This window comes from Globicephala melas, chromosome 1 (genome assembly GCF_963455315.2).
Source record: "Globicephala melas chromosome 1, mGloMel1.2, whole genome shotgun sequence".
NCBI lineage: Eukaryota > Metazoa > Chordata > Mammalia > Artiodactyla > Delphinidae > Globicephala > Globicephala melas.
In genome coordinates this window covers 161,401,636-161,419,393 of record NC_083314.1, presented here as the reverse complement: position 1 = coordinate 161,419,393, position 17,758 = coordinate 161,401,636, and the positions used below count along the sequence as shown (strand labels likewise).

The 17,758-nt window shown below is 49.3% G+C and overlaps 1 protein-coding gene across 6 annotated transcripts in view; it reads right to left on the bottom strand.

Moving 5' to 3' along the window:
* CSMD2 (CUB and Sushi multiple domains 2) overlaps positions 1–17,758 on the bottom strand; it is a 671,005-nt gene that overhangs the window by 150,001 nt on the left and 503,246 nt on the right. For all 6 annotated transcript variants that reach the window (XM_060308114.1, XM_030870139.2, XM_060308126.1 and 3 more), the window contains 4 exons: positions 16,052–16,254; positions 10,570–10,761; positions 5,333–5,471; positions 1,452–1,639 (listed from right to left, as the gene is read on the bottom strand). In XM_060308114.1, coding sequence (XP_060164097.1) covers positions 1,452–1,639; positions 5,333–5,471; positions 10,570–10,761; positions 16,052–16,254 — 722 coding nt within the window. The remainder of the gene's footprint in view (positions 1–1,451; positions 1,640–5,332; positions 5,472–10,569; positions 10,762–16,051; positions 16,255–17,758) is intronic.

The window sequence follows — 17,758 nt, the reverse complement described above, 5'->3', positions numbered from 1 at the left end:
TAATAAAATCGATCATCTCAACAGGATCTACAGAGTGTTTTAGTCCATATCGGGCATTATCCTCACACATTTCATTTATACGTATGACATACCTTCTGCAATGTAACTATTATTACCACCATTTTATAGACGGAGAAATGGGTTCCAAGAGATAATAATTTGCCAAGATCACCAATCAAGCCAACAATGGAGCTGGGATTTGGATAACGGGGCCTGGGCTCGTTAGAGAAGAAGAAAAGGTCTAAGAGAGAATGGCAGAGTAGAAGAAAGCGGAGCGCTCGAGAGCCTGGAATACTCCTGCTGCTGCTACCATGTGAACATTACAAAATGTCTGGAAGGTGCCGGAGCCCAGACCAAGGGCTTTAATGCGTGGACTCATCGATTATGTTTCTGTGCTGTAGGAATTATTCGACCGTTATCTTACGGATGAAGAGATGGCGTTTCGGAGCCGTTAAATAACTTGCTCCAGGCCACACAACAAACGCGAGCTGTGCACCCAGTTGATGTGTCCATGCTCTTGACTGGGCAGGACCAAGACCTGTTTCTGTAAGCAAATTGTTATTAGAACACAGCCACGCCCGTTGCTTTCTGTTCAGCCTTTGGGTGCTTTCCTGCTACAAGGGCAGTGCTGAGGAACCGAGACAGACCGCATGGCTTGCAAACCTGAACTATTTGCTGCCTGGCCCTTTAAGAAAAAATTTGGCACCCTCGGCTCTCGACCCCACACTCTTCCTCTTGCCTTCATTAATCTAAAAGCAGAATGAGAATAAAAGGATGGGATAGCTGGAGGGATGAGAAAATGTGATCAGAAAGTATCAGAAAGTGTCCAGTCTACGACAAGGAGCTAGAGGATAGCTGAGGCATGGCCTTGGGACAAAGGTCCAGGCACTGTGCCCCCAGGAGCTGGATGGGCTGTCCACATGGGTGCTGAAGTTATCCAGGAGGGTGGGATGCTTTGGGGTAGAGGGGAGGACTGAGCCTCGTATCAGAACCCTCAGCAAATGCAGGGGCGTGGCAACGAAGATGTCAGCTGATGGCATGAGCTGAGGTTCTGAGACTCAAAGAAGACCTAGGCATGATCCTCCTAGAACAAGGAGCGAAGGGGAGTAGTGACGTGGAAGCAGAAATGAGGTGCAAGGAGAACATGAGGCCCCTTTTCTCCCAGGCCTGGGGCACCTGGGTGTGAGGGACTAAGCCACCCAGAGGGCCGCAGAGAGGCGGGGGCTCTGCAGGTGGCAGCGGGCTCCCCGTGATCCCGTCCAACGCTCTCCTCGCCACACTACACCTTCCCCATCCCTGGCCAGGTTTGGCCAGCCCTGCTCTCAGTCACCTCTCTCTGCTCCCAGGGCCTTCGTCATCTCTGCTCCCAGGGCCCTCGTCATCTCTGCTCCCAGGGCCCTCGTCACCTCTGCTCCCAGGGCCCTCGTCACCTCTGCTCCCAGGGCCCTCACCTGTGTAGTCGATGACGAAGCCGGCGTTGCTCACCGACGCATCGCTGCGGAAGGCGAGGAAGAGGCTGTTGCTGCTGCTCTCGATGCGGCCTGGGAGCTGGGAGCCGTAGAAGCTTCCTATGAGGGGGCTGAGAGAGTCCCGTCCATCGTAGATATGGAGGAAGTCATAGCCAGGCTCCAAGTTAAAGCTGGGGAACAAAAACATCCCGCCCCCATCCCACTAAGGTCAAATAAAGACGGTACTGGCCTCGGGTTCGACCGAAGGACAGGGCCTCCATCCCCCCAGCGCCCAACCCAAGACCTACTGGTGGGGAGGGGGAGGATGAAGCCCCTGTGACCTCCCAATAGGGAGAGAAGGTGGATAAGGCAGCCTCGGGCGGAGGAACCAGATTCTAGCATCGGTGTCCAGAAAGCTGGAGTTGAAAACCTATTTTAGCTGGAGCTAAAATATTTTAAAAAATCGAAATATATTTGACATGGCATGTAAATTTGAGGCATACAACATGTTGATTGGATACATTTGTCCATTGTTATATGATTGCCATTGTAGCAATAATTAGCACCTCTGACACATCACATAATTATCGTTTCTTTTTAGTGGTTGGAATGATTAAGATCTAGCCTATTAGCGAGTTTGATGATGATAACACAATACTGTTGTCTATATTTACTACACTGTGCACAGAAGGGAAAATCAGTTACCAGCTCTACACACAGGGTGGTCAGAACCCAGGTCTCTTACCTGCCTCTAATGTCTTTATACTGTCCACGTTGCACCCCCTTTTCTGAGGGGAAAGAGCCACGCCACGAGCCATTCCCAGGCAGGAAGGGGCCTATTCTGATGAAGGACCCTCACTTTACTCCTTTACCCTGGGGCTGGTTCTCAGCTCTCCTCAGGATCTGCTCCCATCCCACTCTTGGCTCTCACAGGTATGCCTCTTTCTCAGCAATCCTGACCTCAGTCTAGGAAAAAACTCATTTTACAAACTGTCTTAGCTTAGCAAACTGAATATTAAGAGTTTTTGAGTGTAATTTGCCCTATTGGAATGGTTAGCATGAAAATGATGGAAAACACCAAGGACTGGCAAGAACGTGGAGCCACTGGAACGCTCATATCCTACTGGTGGGAGTGTAAATTGGTTCAACCACTTGGGAAAACTGTTTTGCAGTATCTACTAGACCTGAACATATGCGTGCCCTACGATGCAGCGGTGCCACTCTTGGGTGTACATCCAACAAAGGCAATTGGTGCCAATCAAGGGTGTAAAGATGGAAACAACAGAAGTAAATGAGTTTGCAGAGAATAGAGTTCTGATGCAAACTGGTTCATAGCCCAACCAAGGGCTAGGATACTCAGACACTCCACTTGGCAGGACTGAAAACAAAATGGCGGTTCTACCCTTTAGCTAAGACATGGCAGAGAGATGAGGCCATGAAATATCGAGGACAAAAGGGGTAGGGCTGCAAAGAGACAGGATGGGGATCTGGGAGGATTGGAGGTGGAGCCAGGTGTGCACTGGCCTCGCTCCTACACAGCACCCTCTCACACTGGTGTCAGCTGCAGGGTCACCCCACCATTGCTGGGTCTATGGTCTTCTGGCTCCCATAGCTCAGCCGCTTCATTGACTCTTTCAAAGGGCACCAGGGAAGGGTTTGGGAGTGGGTCAATTTGGGTCACAAATTATGGCTCCATCACTTCCAAAATGCCTTCCATCTGCCCCGCCCTCCATCAATCATCAGGTTTTATCCGAGCACCCTCAGTATGCTGGGCACCGTGCAAGGTGCCCAGGATACAGGGATGCATCCTTTCTTCAAGACGGTGACGGATCTGAAGGAAATGACAGACGTGAGGACAGCAAAGTCTAAAGTCTGTACAGGCATGTGGGAACACAGCACCAGGTTTGTGGGGGAGGATGGGAACGAAGTTTGTCTTGGGCATTAAAAGACCCTCAGCGATTGGACAAGGAGGGAAAAGGAAGTCGCTATGAAGGGAGAAGCAGAAGCAAAGTCACGAGGCATGAAATAATTTTGGAGACTGTGAGTAGTTCGGTCTGAAGCCCAGGGGTTAGACGGGGTGGGGTTAGGACTGGGTGGGGGAACTGAGGGGAGAGGTAGGCAGGGGCCACATGGCTTGGAATGAAACTCAAAAGACTGGACCAAAAAAAAATCCCAAAACAGAACAAACAAAAGGTTTGGAACCTTAATTTATAGAGAAGAAGGAGCCATTATAGGATTCAGAAATAGAGGATACATTTGTTTCTTTGTTTTTGAACGGAGGTATAATTTATACACCATGAAATAATCAGCTCTAAAGTAAATCACTCTCAGTTTTGACACATGGATATCAAGATCCAGAAGGTTTCCACCATCCCCCAAATTTCCCAGGTGCCCCTTCCCATCCCCGCCCCCAGAAGACACCACTGAACTGATTTTTATCACCTCGATTCGTTTTGCTGATCCTAAAATTTCATATTAGTGGAATCATACATTAGGTACTCTGGTGTGTCTTCTATCAGTCAGCGGGAGATTTTGAGATTCATCCACGTTGTTGCATGTGTCAGTAGTTCGTTTCTTTTTATTGCTGAGTCGTATATTACCGTATGTTAAAATGGAAAATGAGGCATATATTTCAGCGTTTTCCAGGGTCAACATCACACTGACAGCTAGCTAAAGACGAGATTGGCACGGGAGGCAAAGATGGGGAGGAACCCGTTAGGAGCCTATGGCAGTAATTCAGACAGAAAACAATAAGGGCTTCAACCAAGCCAGCAGCCGGGGGAATGCAGAAGAAGGGAAAATCTGAGGTTAAGGCAGCAGAGGCTCATGCCTCAGCCTCTAACAGAAGGAGCAGGGAAGGTGGATGATGGGGCTGCTCCCGCAGTTTCAGAATAGAGCTCATCTGTGGGGAGAAGCAGGAGGCTTAGTTTTGTATGTGTTGTAATTGAGGAGCCTGTAGGCATCAGACAGAGACCATCCAACAGCTGGCTATGGAGGCTGCAGCCCACAAGAGAGTTTGGGCGGGTGGTAGAGGGGAGTTTCCAGTTTACAAGAGGAGAGTGAAGCATCGGAGAGGATGAGCTTGTCCAGGAAGGAGGTGTGGCGAGAAGACAAGGAATCTGTGACAGAGCCTGGCAAAAGGCATGAAAAAGAAGCCACAAAGTCCCAGAAGGAGCTGGAGGGCCAGTGGGGAGTAAGTCCACAAGACCAAGGGGAGAAGCAGGGGAAGGATGGAGGGAGTGATGAAGAGGATAAAGCATGGGAAGTGCTATTTGGTTTGGCAGCCAGGAGTGCGTGGGAGTTTCAGAGGAGTTTCCAGTGGAACCGTGGAGGAAGAAACCAGATGTCAGTGATGTGAAAGTGAACAACAGGCGAGGAAGGAGAGAAAAGCAGAGACAATTCTTTTGAAGAGTTTGCTTTTAAAAGAAACCAAGGAGATGGTGGCGGAGCTTGAAGCGGGAGCAGCTGAGAGACACCTGGGCTGTTCCTACACTGGGGAAGCAGATGGGAGGAGCCGGTGAGAGCAGAGGAGGAGAATTCAGAAGGGCAGGGGAGAAAGGACCCAGCAGTGCCCTACTTTCTGCATCTTAGCATCATCAGAGGTTAAAAAAAAGAAAGGAAGAAAGAAAGAAATAATAATAGCTACTTCATAAATTATCCTAAGGATTAAATAAGACAATAATATGTGTGAAGCCATGGAGCACAGTGCTGGGCACACAGGAGATGTTCAATAAATGCTGGTTTCTCTCCTTTTCTGGACTCCTTCACCCCCCTGGGATGAAACCCCGCTCACAGCAGACCTATGTATACTCACCCAGAGACCCGGGTTTGCACCCCTCGCTGCTCTGAACCCTCCATCTCCCACCGGGGGGAAAGGTACATACATGTTAAATACCAGGGCGATGACGTAGTCTGGAGAGACGGTCACCTTCCAGTCGCACTCCTTGCCTGGTGGGTAGGGTTCTGGGTAATTTGGTGACAGGATGACTCCCGATGGTCCCGTCAGGTCTCCCCCGCAGGGAGCTGAAGAGAGAGGAAGATGAGGGTGAGACTGTCCCCTTCACCTGGTCACCTTTCAATGGGTATTGGTAGAGGAGGGACTGAGTCTGATACACCTAAATTAGAACTTGGCTCCAGGGGCCCAGGGGAGGGTGGATTGCAATGGGCATGAGGTTTCACCTTCAAGTGATGGAGATGTTTGGAACAGGATAGAGGAGGTGCTTGTACAACATTGTCAATGTACTAAATGTCACTGAACTGTTCATTTTTCAATGGTTAATTTTATGATATGGGAATTGCACCATGCTGTTATTAAAAAGCAAAACCAAAGTACCTGGCTCTGCCACTTCCTGGCTGTGTGACCTTAGGGAATTTACCTAACCTCTCTGGACCTCAGTGTCCTTCCTCTATTGCACAGATAATACCTCTTTCATGGGGGTAGTTGTAAAGGTTTTAGAGATGTCTGTTAAAGCACTTGGCATACCGTACATAGTCAATATATAGAGCCATCACTAGGCTTTTAGATATGAAATACACGGTCTCCTTCCAGGGCCTCACACCCTGTCTCTGGGCGAGCTTTGTGGGTATTTACCACGAGTCCCAGCGCACTTAACGTCAGGAGGAGCGGAAAGCAATCGTGTACCTGCCAAGCGTGCCTGGCCTCCTACACTGCCAGTGCTCTTAGGGCTGTAGATACCTTCCAATTTTCTCAAAGGCCTTTGTCCAAGAGATCACGTGTTCCTCTGTTGTACGGAGATATTACAAAACCCCAATTAGTCCACAGTGGTCCCCCTCCCCTGAGATGACGGGCCTTTCCAGGGGCAGGGAGTGGGGAGGTGGCCAGGGATACAGCAAGCGATTCATCCAGAGCCCTCTGGGGGTACTTCCCAGATCCTGAATCAGGTTCTCCCCCAAATGGCTGGGTTATTGCTCCATAGCATGAGGGTCTGATAAAGTAGAGGCTGGGGGTGTATGGGGCCGCTAACAGGAAAAGATGGCTGACACTCTAAACATGGCTTGGTCTGAAAACCTCAGGGTAGCAATGGAGGTTGGCGGTACTTGAGGCAAATGGTGAGCCCACAGGAATGGACGTGGAGGTGGGAGCCAAGGGTACATCCGGGACTGAACTTCAGAGTGGCCATTTGCTCGTCCCAGGGCTGAGCTTTATTGCCTCAGTGTAGCTTTTACTCGGGGTGAGGTTAAAGGGCTGGATCAATCCCCAGCAGGGTCTCTTTACAAAATGGTAGGTCTTCAGACCAGGCCATTAAAGCCCTGACGTGGCTGAACACAAAACCCAAGGTGTCACGAGTAGTGTGGGGTTTTTTCTGCGGAGAATATATCTCAAGTACCAACTTGAGTACCAGAAACACTCAAGTGGACACCTATTAAATGTCAGACACACGTACAGCATTTTAGATCCATTATCTCATTTCTGTCTCATAACAACTTGCTGAGCTATGGATTATTCTTCCTGACTCAGAAAGGAGGAAACTGAGGCTCAGAGAGGTTAAGGAACTTGCCCAGAGGCACTCTGAGACTCAGACCCACATCTGCCTGGTCCCAAAGTCCGTCACTTCCCCATTCTTCTGCACTGCCTTGGAATCGTTGGCCGCAGTGGGAGGGGAGAGGGCTGTCCCTCCCTGCAAGCTGGCAGGGGCAGGGCCCCAGGCGAAGAGATTCTAGGAGCGAGGATGGTCCCTCGAGTGTGGTCTGCCTTGTATCTCACTCACTTCTTCTCCACTGAACCCTCTCCAGACAAGATGGTTTGGATGGATGGGACAGACTAGAGGCCTGCCTGATAAGGATAAAACGTTGGACTTAACAAAGCAAGACCACACAGCGCAGTCCACAGAGTGGCCCTACCGAGTCTGGGCTAGAAACACAGTGACGCAGCCAGTGAGAGTAGGAAGCCCAGTCATGGCAGCAGTTCCAGCTACTGTGGCATCTTCCCAATGATGCCTCCATTCGGGCAAGGGCTGCTAGGCACGACCTGCCTTTACAGCCCAGGGGTTCCTTCCCTTAAGCTGCCACAGGTGGGGTGAATCTGGGTGTTTCAAAACTGCTCTCGTTATTCTTCCGCCAACCCCCAAAGTGCCCTCAGTGTGTTTGGGTTCGTGACCCTGCCCTGGCCCAGCTCCCTGCCAGATGCTCCCCAGTATCGGACAGTCAGGCATCCGCTTCCCACTCAGGACCCCGGCGTGGGCCTCACCGCCCTCTGCCAGTTGTCTTCAAGGCCCTGGCTGGACTCCTGGGCTGCTTCACCCACAGGACAGACAGGTCCCACTGCTTGGGCGGGGCTGGCAGAGGGGCACAAAGTCCCCCTTCCCCTTCTAGGCCCAGGCACTGGCCAGCAGGACAACTGAGCTGTAGGAGACTAAATGAGGCCTTGGTGACATCCCAGTGGCACCCCATCCTTTCAGCGGGTACTCAACCAAGCTGGACCAGAAGCCAGGCCTCTCTTCCAATCCTGGGCACTGGCGCCCCCTCGCCCCACCGTCAGGCCCGGTCTGCTCCCCACTGAGTTAGAAGGAGAAGGCAGGCTCCATCCTCAGGCCCAGGCTTGACCTTACAAACCACGTTGCCCAGGTTGGAATGGGAACAGGTGATCATTCCAGGCGGCTAAAAAGCGGGCAGGCTGTGCCGACAGGTGAGAGTTGTGAAAAAGACCAACGATTTTGACGTTACACAGTCCTGGTTTCCAATTTTGACCCGGCTACCTCCTAACTGTGAGTCTGCGCAAGACCATCCCACCTCTCTGAGCCTCTGTTATCTAATCTATAAAATAAAAAAAAAGAGAAAAAATAATGACGATAATAGCCTCTAACATACACAATGTTTACTATGAACCAGGCATGGTTCTAAGTGCTTTACAGCATTATCTTATTCAATTCTCAAAACAACCCCATGTGGGCTTCCCTGGTGGTGCAGTGGTTGAGAGTCTGCCTGCTAATGCAGAGGACACGGGCTCGAGCCCTGGTCCGGGAAGATCCCACATGCCGCGGAGCAACTAGGCCCGTGAGCCATGGCCGCTGGGCCTGCGCGTCTGGATCCTGTGCTCCGCAACGGGAGAGGCTGTGATAGTGAGAGGCCCGCGCACCGCGATGAAGAGTGGCCCCCACTTGCCGCAACTAGAGAAAGCCCTCGCACAGAAACGAAGACCCAACACAGCCATAAATAAATAAAATAAAATTAAAAAGTGTACAGGTTTTAATTTAAACAAACAAACAAACAAAACAAACAAAAAAAACAAAAAACAACCCCATGAGATAGGTACTATTACCTTCCCTGTTTTACAGGGCAGGAAAATGAGGCACAGGGAGATGATTTGTCTAAGGCTACACAGTTTGTCATGGTGAAGCGGGACTCGAACCCAGGCAGTTGGAATCCAGAACCCAAGCTCTAAACTTACACACGGTGATTTCACTTGTGAATACGTAGGTACAACGTCTATCCCAGCACCTGTCATGGGGATGACACTCCATGAACATTTGTTATCGCCCTTTGCTTCCTCCCTATAATGAAGGGGGATGAAGACCAGCCAGACCGTCCTGGCAGACTGCCAAGGGAGCTGGAAATTAGGGGCTTGTCACTGGGATTTCCAGAGCGTTTGAGAGGACAGGCAGGTGTTCACTTAGTTGCGAGGAACATTTCCCCACGCCGAGCGCAGAAGAGTGGGTAACGAAAGCTGAATTAACCTCTCCGCTCTGCTGGCTGCCCGTTTACTGGGTCAGAGAGTTGAAGCAATTTCCCCAAGGCTACTGAACTAGTAAATGGCAGAGCCAGGAACTGAACCTGGATCTGTCTTCTTCAATATCCTATACTCTCTCAATGTATCACAGCACATAGTTGAGAACTGAAATTGCTCTGAAACCCAGGTCTCGCCATCCTGTCTGCAGTACATTCACGGAGATCCAACCACACATACCCATGTGACTCCTCATTGCCACCGAGGGACAGGACTTAGTGTCAACACCAGGCCTCAGAGCATGCCCAGCAGAGGCCAGACCTCAGATGCCTGGACAGCGCCTCCCCTGAGTCTGTGTGCAAAGAGGTGCAGGGCGTCGCCGGGGTGGGCAATGCTGGGGTGCATCTCAGGAAGTCCCCTGAGCCCATCTCCGGGGTGGGAATCAGTGTGGGAGGTAGGAAAATGAAAAGCTTTGCATTCAGACTGATGTGGGTGTGACTCTTGACTCTGCCAAATCCCGGCTCTGGGATTTGAGGCAAGATCCTCAAAGTCGCCTAAGCTTCAGTCTCCTCTACTGTGAAATGAGGGAACGGTACTCATTACAGAGAGCTGCAGGGAAAGTTAAGTGAGGGTGTGTAAGTAAATGTCCAGTTGCACACAGTAAGGACTCCACGACTACTGGTCTCTTCTAAGAGCCATCGCTGATACAGCAGAGAACTGCACTCAGTATTTTGCCTGAGGAAAAGAGCCATGTGGACGTGAGCCCCTGGAACATTTGTTTCCATCAATTTCTCTTTCTTTCCTGTCCTCCTCTCCCTTCAAGTTCCTTCCTCCTCCCAGCCTTAAGGAACTGGGGAGCAGGATCGATTCCTCAGGCACCAACCCTTACGAGCTACATGACCTTGGACACGTCACAGAGCCTCCACTGCTTCATCTGGCAAATGGGGAGATTTAAGGACTAAGGACAGATCTGGAGAACCAAAATCCAGGCAACCAATAATTTCCTTGCCAAGAGGAAGAGCAAAGGTCTTTCCTTTACCTCCAGGTCTGTGGCTGCCCTTCTAGCGCTCCAGGTAATAGAAGGGTCATTTCAGAACCTGAAGACCCTTGCTACCTGAGGTGATCCACAGTCCTCCTTCCAATCTATAGGGTCTGGGTCAGGAGAAGAGGGACAGGCACACCTGGCTTAAAATTCTTTGGGACCATTTTGGAGAGTGAAGGATTCATAGTGTGTAGAGTGTGGGTGTGTGAATGCGAGTGAGTGTGTGTACACATAGACACGCGAAGCAGAGTAGACTTTGAGTTTTCTGCGACCTTCAGCTCTTCTGACTCTCCTGGCCAGGCTCAAGATGCAGCTGCCACTTAAGGGGGTAGGAGGTCTGGAGCACACAAGTGGTGGGACCAGAGGGGAGGGTTCACACTGCAGCTGCTTTGTACCGATGCACGTTGGTGGGCTGGGCTGCCAGAAGAATCTGTTCTCGATCTTCACACAGCTGATCTCTGCACTTCCCTGCAGCGCATAGCCGGGGTCACACTGGAACACCGTGGAGTCACCAGCTTCCCAACTGTCGCCACTCCGGCTCCCATTCTGGGGGACCCCAGGGTCATTGCACGATGTTGCTGTGGACACTGGGATAAGAAAACAGAGGAGGAAGTGGGGTTGCCTAGGTGTCTGCCAGACAGTGAGGCTCCTGGCTCACCACCCTCACTGACATCACCACGTCCATCACCAGGGCCACTGCTGGAATCTCCATTACCTCCCGCCGGTGTAACAGCGGGAGCAACAGCACCACCATCTCCGTTCTCACACCCATTACTGTCACCACCTCCACCACTACTTGTGACCATCACTTATTCTACTGGTACCCTCACCATTACCATCATCCGCCTGTCCTGGGATACTATACTATGAGTTAAGCATGACTGCACCGCTATGACTGTAGGACTGAGTTCAACTTGTTATAACGATACAAGCCTTATTACAAAGATTAGCTTTGCAATTTTGCAAAATGTAGCTAACATGATCCGTATGAGGGAGTGACAAGGTAATTAAGCATAAACTCCCATATTCAACCAGAAAGGTCTGCAAAGGAGTTTGGGAGTTGTCCTGCCTGAATGCTGAGCAGTGGTTGAGAAGATGCTTGGAGTTACTAAGGTCGGGTGAAGGTCATGTTCTCCCTTGTATGGCAAACCACCAACAACTCATCAGACTGAAACCCGAGAGAATTCTGGTGTTTGTAGCAAGTGGCAAAGTAGAGTTCAAAATAAGTATAAATAGTTGGGGTGTATTAAAAATTCTAAAAACTCAGGAATTTGGGAGATGTTTGTAGTCTAATACCAGACAGCATAATACAGAGAAGGTGTTTTAAGAGCAAACATCAAATGAATGATGGAAGGGAGGAATAAATAATAAAAGCACAACTGACGGAACAAATGGACAAAATGCAGCATGAGAAAACACACCAAAGGAAATGGTACAACAGGAACTCCAGAGAAAAGATTCTGAGGCAGCTGCCTCCGCGGCCCCCGCCTGTGTCATCATTCACAGACTGTGGTTGGCAGGCCCCAGGGACAGGAGGTTCTGGAGGACACAGGACCCATAATGTTCATCGGCTTGTTTTTCTCAGAAATTCTGGCAGTTTTTCTCAGAAATTCTGGGAAAAATAACTTTTACACTAAGACAAATGAATTTATTATGGAGTAGAATGTAAGATTCACATTAGTTCTTAAGCAAACCAGGAAGCCTCAAAGAGATTTTAGGCTTCCTACATCACTCAGATCTCCTGGGGATATACATTCACTCTCCTCTGCTTTTAGGATGACTTCGGTGGAAAAGCCCAGGGCAAACTGTAGACACTAATAGCACTAATTATACCATCTAGGATTGCACGGACGAGTCGGGAGTTGGAGTATCTAATACCTTACACCCAGTAACGGCTAAGACAGTATGCAACAAACCGAGGCCCACAGCCAAATCTGGCTCTATGCCTGTTCTTACAAATAAAGTTTTATTGGAACACAGGCATGCTCACTTGTTTACATATTGTCTACAGCTGCTTTCATGCTCCGACAGCAGAGTGGAGCTGTTATGACAGAGATCATGTGGTCCACAAAGCCTGGACTTGCACAGAAAAAGATTTACCACCTGTACTTTCACGGAAGAAGGTTACCCACCCCTGGTTTATGGTCTCTCACACTCTCCTCTTTTGAGATCACATTTTAAACCTACCCTTTGCTTTGATCCAGCTTTAAATCATTAACACCCTCAATGATCTGCTATCGCTGTGCTCCAGGCACACTGGTAAAATCTCCTTCCAATACAGCCAGCTTAGCCCCCTCCATCTTCCCCCATCCCTGCGCCCAGGGGCCTTTGCACCTGCTGGCCCTTCTGCCTGGGATGCTCTTGCCATGCATCTTCCCATGCCAGCTCCATCCTGTCATTTAGTTTTCAGCTCCAATATCCTCTTCTCATACAGGCCTCTTTGGTCACCTTCTGGGCTCATCCCTTAACCCCCTTCCATCAAATTTGTCACATTATCCTGTTTCGTCCTCTTCATAACACCATCTGTAATCATCTTGCTAGCTCATGTGTTTGCCTCTTTACTGTAGATCACTTGTGCATCTCTACAGGAATAGAGACCTTGGCTGTTTTGATCTCAACTGTATCTCCAGGGCCTAGAGTGGTACCTGGCACACAGTGGTGTTCGGTAAATATTTCTTGGGTGAATAAATAAATGAACAAACTATCACCATCAGATACTTACTGAATTTATAAAGTCAAACAAGAACCAATCTTCTTACCACCCAATTAAAAACAGACTTAGCTTTCATCTCTAGCTCTACAGCGTACACAGGTAAATGATTCCCTGGAAGAAAACTAGCTCACTGTTGTGACCACACTCAGAAAGATTATTTATAGGGGAGGCAGTGGGGTGCGATGATTAAGGGCCTAGGTCTGGGAAACAGACACAGGTGTTTTGACCCAGGCTCTGCTACTTACTAACTAGATGACCTTGAATGAGAAACCTTTCTGGGCCTCAGAGCCCACATCTGCAACATGGATTAATGATGATGCCTGTACTTTATGGTTTTTGTGAAAATTACAAGAGATAACGTTGTAGAGAGTTTAGGGTGGTGTCGGCTCTATAGATGGCAGTGGTTACGCCTTCCTCTCCTTCTTTGCTCCCGCTCACCTTTCTTTGTTCTCACTTTCCCCCTTTAATGCTACTGAATGTGAGCTGCTTGGCAAAGCCTCCAGGGAGAGGCTGGATCCACGCAGTACACACAGGATGTTAGATGTTACACAGTCATGTTTACTCAATAAAGCCAAGCCTGCACTAACCGTCCCTGGCATTTCTGTACAATCCCCCGTCAAACACACACTATAATGTTAACATGGGGTGAGCCGTTCTCTCTTCCCTAGAGTAGTGCTGGTATTTGCTAAGCGATGACAGCAACAGGGAAGGTGACCTTTTCCAAACCTCGGGTACACCAGCACACCAGGCCAGGTAGTTTGGCCCACTCCCCTGTCTGTAGGCCTAAGTGATGTTCAGGGTGGCTTGCCCAAAGCAACTCTTGTGTTAGAGAAAAACACCCTTTCATTTGTTCAAGCCTTCTTGTGCCCAGGGGTCCAGTAAGCGGTGAGTGAGCTCCTGCTGCAAACACACGCTGTGCGGGAGTCTGATGGGCATGAGGTGGCCCCTACCCTCTAAGAGCTTCCTGTGAGCTGGCAATTAGGTGGCCAGCTCCCAGGCGAGGCCAGGTGCCCGGAACTGGCAACGTGCTGAAGAAATAGAAGTTGAGTGCTGGGGGCGCTATCGGCGACAGCAGTTTGTTCTGAATGGGGAGCTTAGGAAGAAGTGGCATCTGAGATGAACCCTGAAGGACGACAGGGCTTCTACGAGTTGGGCAATGCATGAGAAAGCAGCGGAAGCTGCTGGGCGAAGGCCCGGCTCACCAGAGCGCCCGGGGACTCTGTCCCACGTGGCAACTGCCAGGACACGTTGGAGGTCAGATAATGCAAATCCGTGGGGGAATTTGCCGGTACGATGATGGGCTTTTTTTTTTTTTTTTTAAAGCCATACCCATCAGCTTGAGCACAGAGAACATACATGTCTGGCTTAATTATTCCGAATTCTCCTCCCCGCAGCGAGCGGACTGAGCTGTCTCTTCAGCGTTCTACTCTCCTTACTGCTGGGAGAGCCTTCCATTGCTTATCCCAGCCGTCTCCAAAGTTTGTTCCATGAAATGCTAGTCTCTTGAGAGGGCCTAGAGAAAAGTCATCCATGATGAAATATGTTTGAGAATTGTGACCTACCAGACCCCTTCCTAATGCGTCTGCATTAGCAGAACAAATGTTCTCGGAGGCTCCGAATGACAGAGAACCTCTTTAGGTCTGCCTCAACCTAAGCACCTTCCTGACATGACGTGACCACACAGACTTCCTTTTCCTTTAAATACCAATTAATTGCCCATGGAACTCCTGGGAACAGATGTTGGGAAATGCTTATCTAAAATGACTCTCTTGTCGCCCTGCAGTGGGACCCTAACCTTAAGTGAGTTCAATGTTACTCACTGGTTCCCGGGGACCCTCTCCATGGGTGAATGGGTGCGGGGATTTCCAGTCAGAAGACTCCCAATGAACTCCACAAGGAGCTATTCCTCGAGAGGCCGGCAGCCTGCATGAGCATTAAGTGGGCAAGTTCATGAGTACACAGGAACATGATCCTGGAGACCCTCATTTGCCACACATGCTGCTAAATGCTCGTCTCCATGGGGAAGACAGAGGCAGGAAAGAGCTAGAAGTAGGCTCTGTAATGCCATTGCAGCCTTACTGGTGCTAGAGCTATACCCAACCACCCTTAGCTGACACACCTACCAGGTGAGAGTGTGGAGGCAAAGCCATGGCCCAGGTGCCACACAGCCTCGCTCTGGCATCACCATGGAAACCCCCCTCTCACATACACACAGTGGAGTAAGGAGATGGTAATGAAGACAGCTGCTGTATAATAAACATAAGCATAGACCGAGGCAGAGTCACTCGTGCAGGGAGATGAGTGATGGAAGAGGCACTTCAGAGGAGATGAGATGATGCATCGCAGGGAGAGGCAGGACCAATCATAGAAACGAGCCAGTACTGGGACTTGGATGTTTGAGCATTGCCCATTTTTGGTAGCCCGCTGTCACGCTCCTCCATAGCTGGCTACCGCAGCACATAATTAATTGAATTTAGATGACTCGTATTTGGCTTCCGGTCCTTCCTGAGATGTGCACCAGACTAAGAACAAGAGTGTGTGACATGTCAGCTCAGCTCTTCTGTGACTGTGCTCCAAGCCAGTGTCAGCTGTCCCTCCCCTGCCTCCCTCCCCACTCTCCACGTTTCAGCCCCAGTGGACAACCCTCCACTTCCAGAGCCCGTTATCCTGCCTCTCACACGTTCACACGCTCGTTGCACCCAGGATGCCCTTTTCTCTCTTTCTCATCTAATAAGGACCCACGAATCCTCCAAGTCCAACTCCATGGCAACTCTAAATCCACGTCACAGTTGACTGTGCCCTCCCTGAAATACTGTCTTTTCTTCTGTAACTTCTACTCGCCCTTCCGGTTGGAGCGTGGGCATCACCTTTCCTGGAACATCTTCCTTGATGCTCCAAGGTGACCATTATAGCTCACGTTTCTCCCTCCAGATACTTGCTGATTTGTATGTCAGTGTTTATTCACCTACCTGTCTCCCCTCCCCTCAGAGTAAGCTCGGCGCAGATATCGGAACAAGCACTACCCACGGACCAGGCACAGAGCACGTGCTCAACAAATATCTTTACCCGAGTGGAGAGATGGAGGAAAGAAGGGACTTGCGGGAGGAGGAAGGGGGGTTACGGCAGGATCGATGGATGGAGGCTGGCGGAAGGTGGGCACAGACCTGAGAACTGAATGGCAAAACCCTGCTTGCTGGTGAAGAAGTCGGTGCTGAACTGCAGAACGACCAAGCTGAAGGTGCTGTGCAGGTCCTTGGGCAGGGCCGGGCCGCTGAGCTCCTTCAGCAGAACCCCATTCTCCACAGGCCCATCCCAGATGCGCAACACGTCGTGGAGCTCCTCCGTGTCAAAGACCAGGAAGTGGAGTCTGAACGGAGAGAAGAAGCAGGTGGTCACTCGGGGCTCAGCCCCTTCTTTCCAGGGGCTTCCGTTCAGGCAAAGTCATACACCTAAGACAGACTTGCAGGAAGGAAGAGGATTAGAGAGAATTATCCTCTCAATTTCCATCCAGCCTGCTCCACCCATTGGAGGTCACTAGAAAATGGGAACAAGGGTGAGGGAGGGTAGATTTTGGGCATCCTGTTTATTATCGTGGAGTTTCCTGTTGCCACTGTAAAACCCCGCCCATCTCCTCAACTCTACACGGCAGTCCCCAGGCCTCACTCCTGAGCCCCTATCCCTATCATTCTAGCTGGAAGGGGATGCTGAGAAGGCAGGATCTGGGGATAAAGGATAGAGGTAAAAAAACAAATACTCGGTCCAAAGCCCAGCAAGGTATTTTGTGGATATTGACAGACTGACTCTAAAGTTTCTATGGAGAGGCAAAAGATCTAGAAGAGCCAGCACAACACTGAAGAAGAACACATTTGGAGAACTGACACTACCTAATGTCAAGACTCACTATAAAGCTATAGTAATCAAGATAGTGTGATATCAGTGAAATAACAGACAAATAAATCAAAAGTCCAGAAATGGACTCATATTAATATAGTCAATTGATCTTTAACAAAGGAGCAAAGATAGTCTTTTCAACAAATGGTGCTGAAACTACTGGACATCCACATGCAGAAATGAATCTAGACACAGACTTTATACCCTTCACAAAAATTAACTCGAAACAGATCGCAGACCTAAATGTAAACGTAAAACTATAAAACTCCTAGAAGATCACATAAGGGAAAACTCAGATGCCCTTGGGTATAGTGATAACTTATTAGATACAATACCAAAGGTCCAGTCCATGAAGAAAACAGGTGATAAGCTGGACTTCATTAAAAAGAAACACTGCTGCTCTGCAAAAGATAACAAGATACCAAAATCTGAGGGTGCTCAAATTCCTCATACAGAATGGCCTGGTATCTGCAAAGAACACCCTCCTGTATGCTTTAAATAATTTTTAGATTACTTATAATACTTAATACAATGTTAATGCTATGTAAATAGTTGTAAATATAATGTAAATGCTATGTAGATAGTTGTCTGTGCATGGCCAATTCAAGTTTGCTCTTTGGAACTTTGTGGATTGTTTTCAAATATTTTCCATCTGAGGTAGGTTGAATCGGTGGATCCTGAACATGCAGATATGGAGAGCCAATTCTACACAAAGAATTCTCAAAACTCAACAGTAAGAAAACAAATAACATGATTAAAAAATGGGCTAACGTTTACCAGATACCTCACTAAAGAAGATATGCAAATGACACATAAGCATGTGAAAAGACGTCCCACATCGTATGTCATCGAGGAAATGCAAATGAAAAAAGCAGTAAGATACCAGTGTACACTCATTAGAATGGCTAGAATTCAGAACAGCACCAAATGCGGATGACGATGTGGAGCAACAGGGACTCTCATCACTGCTGGTGCGAATG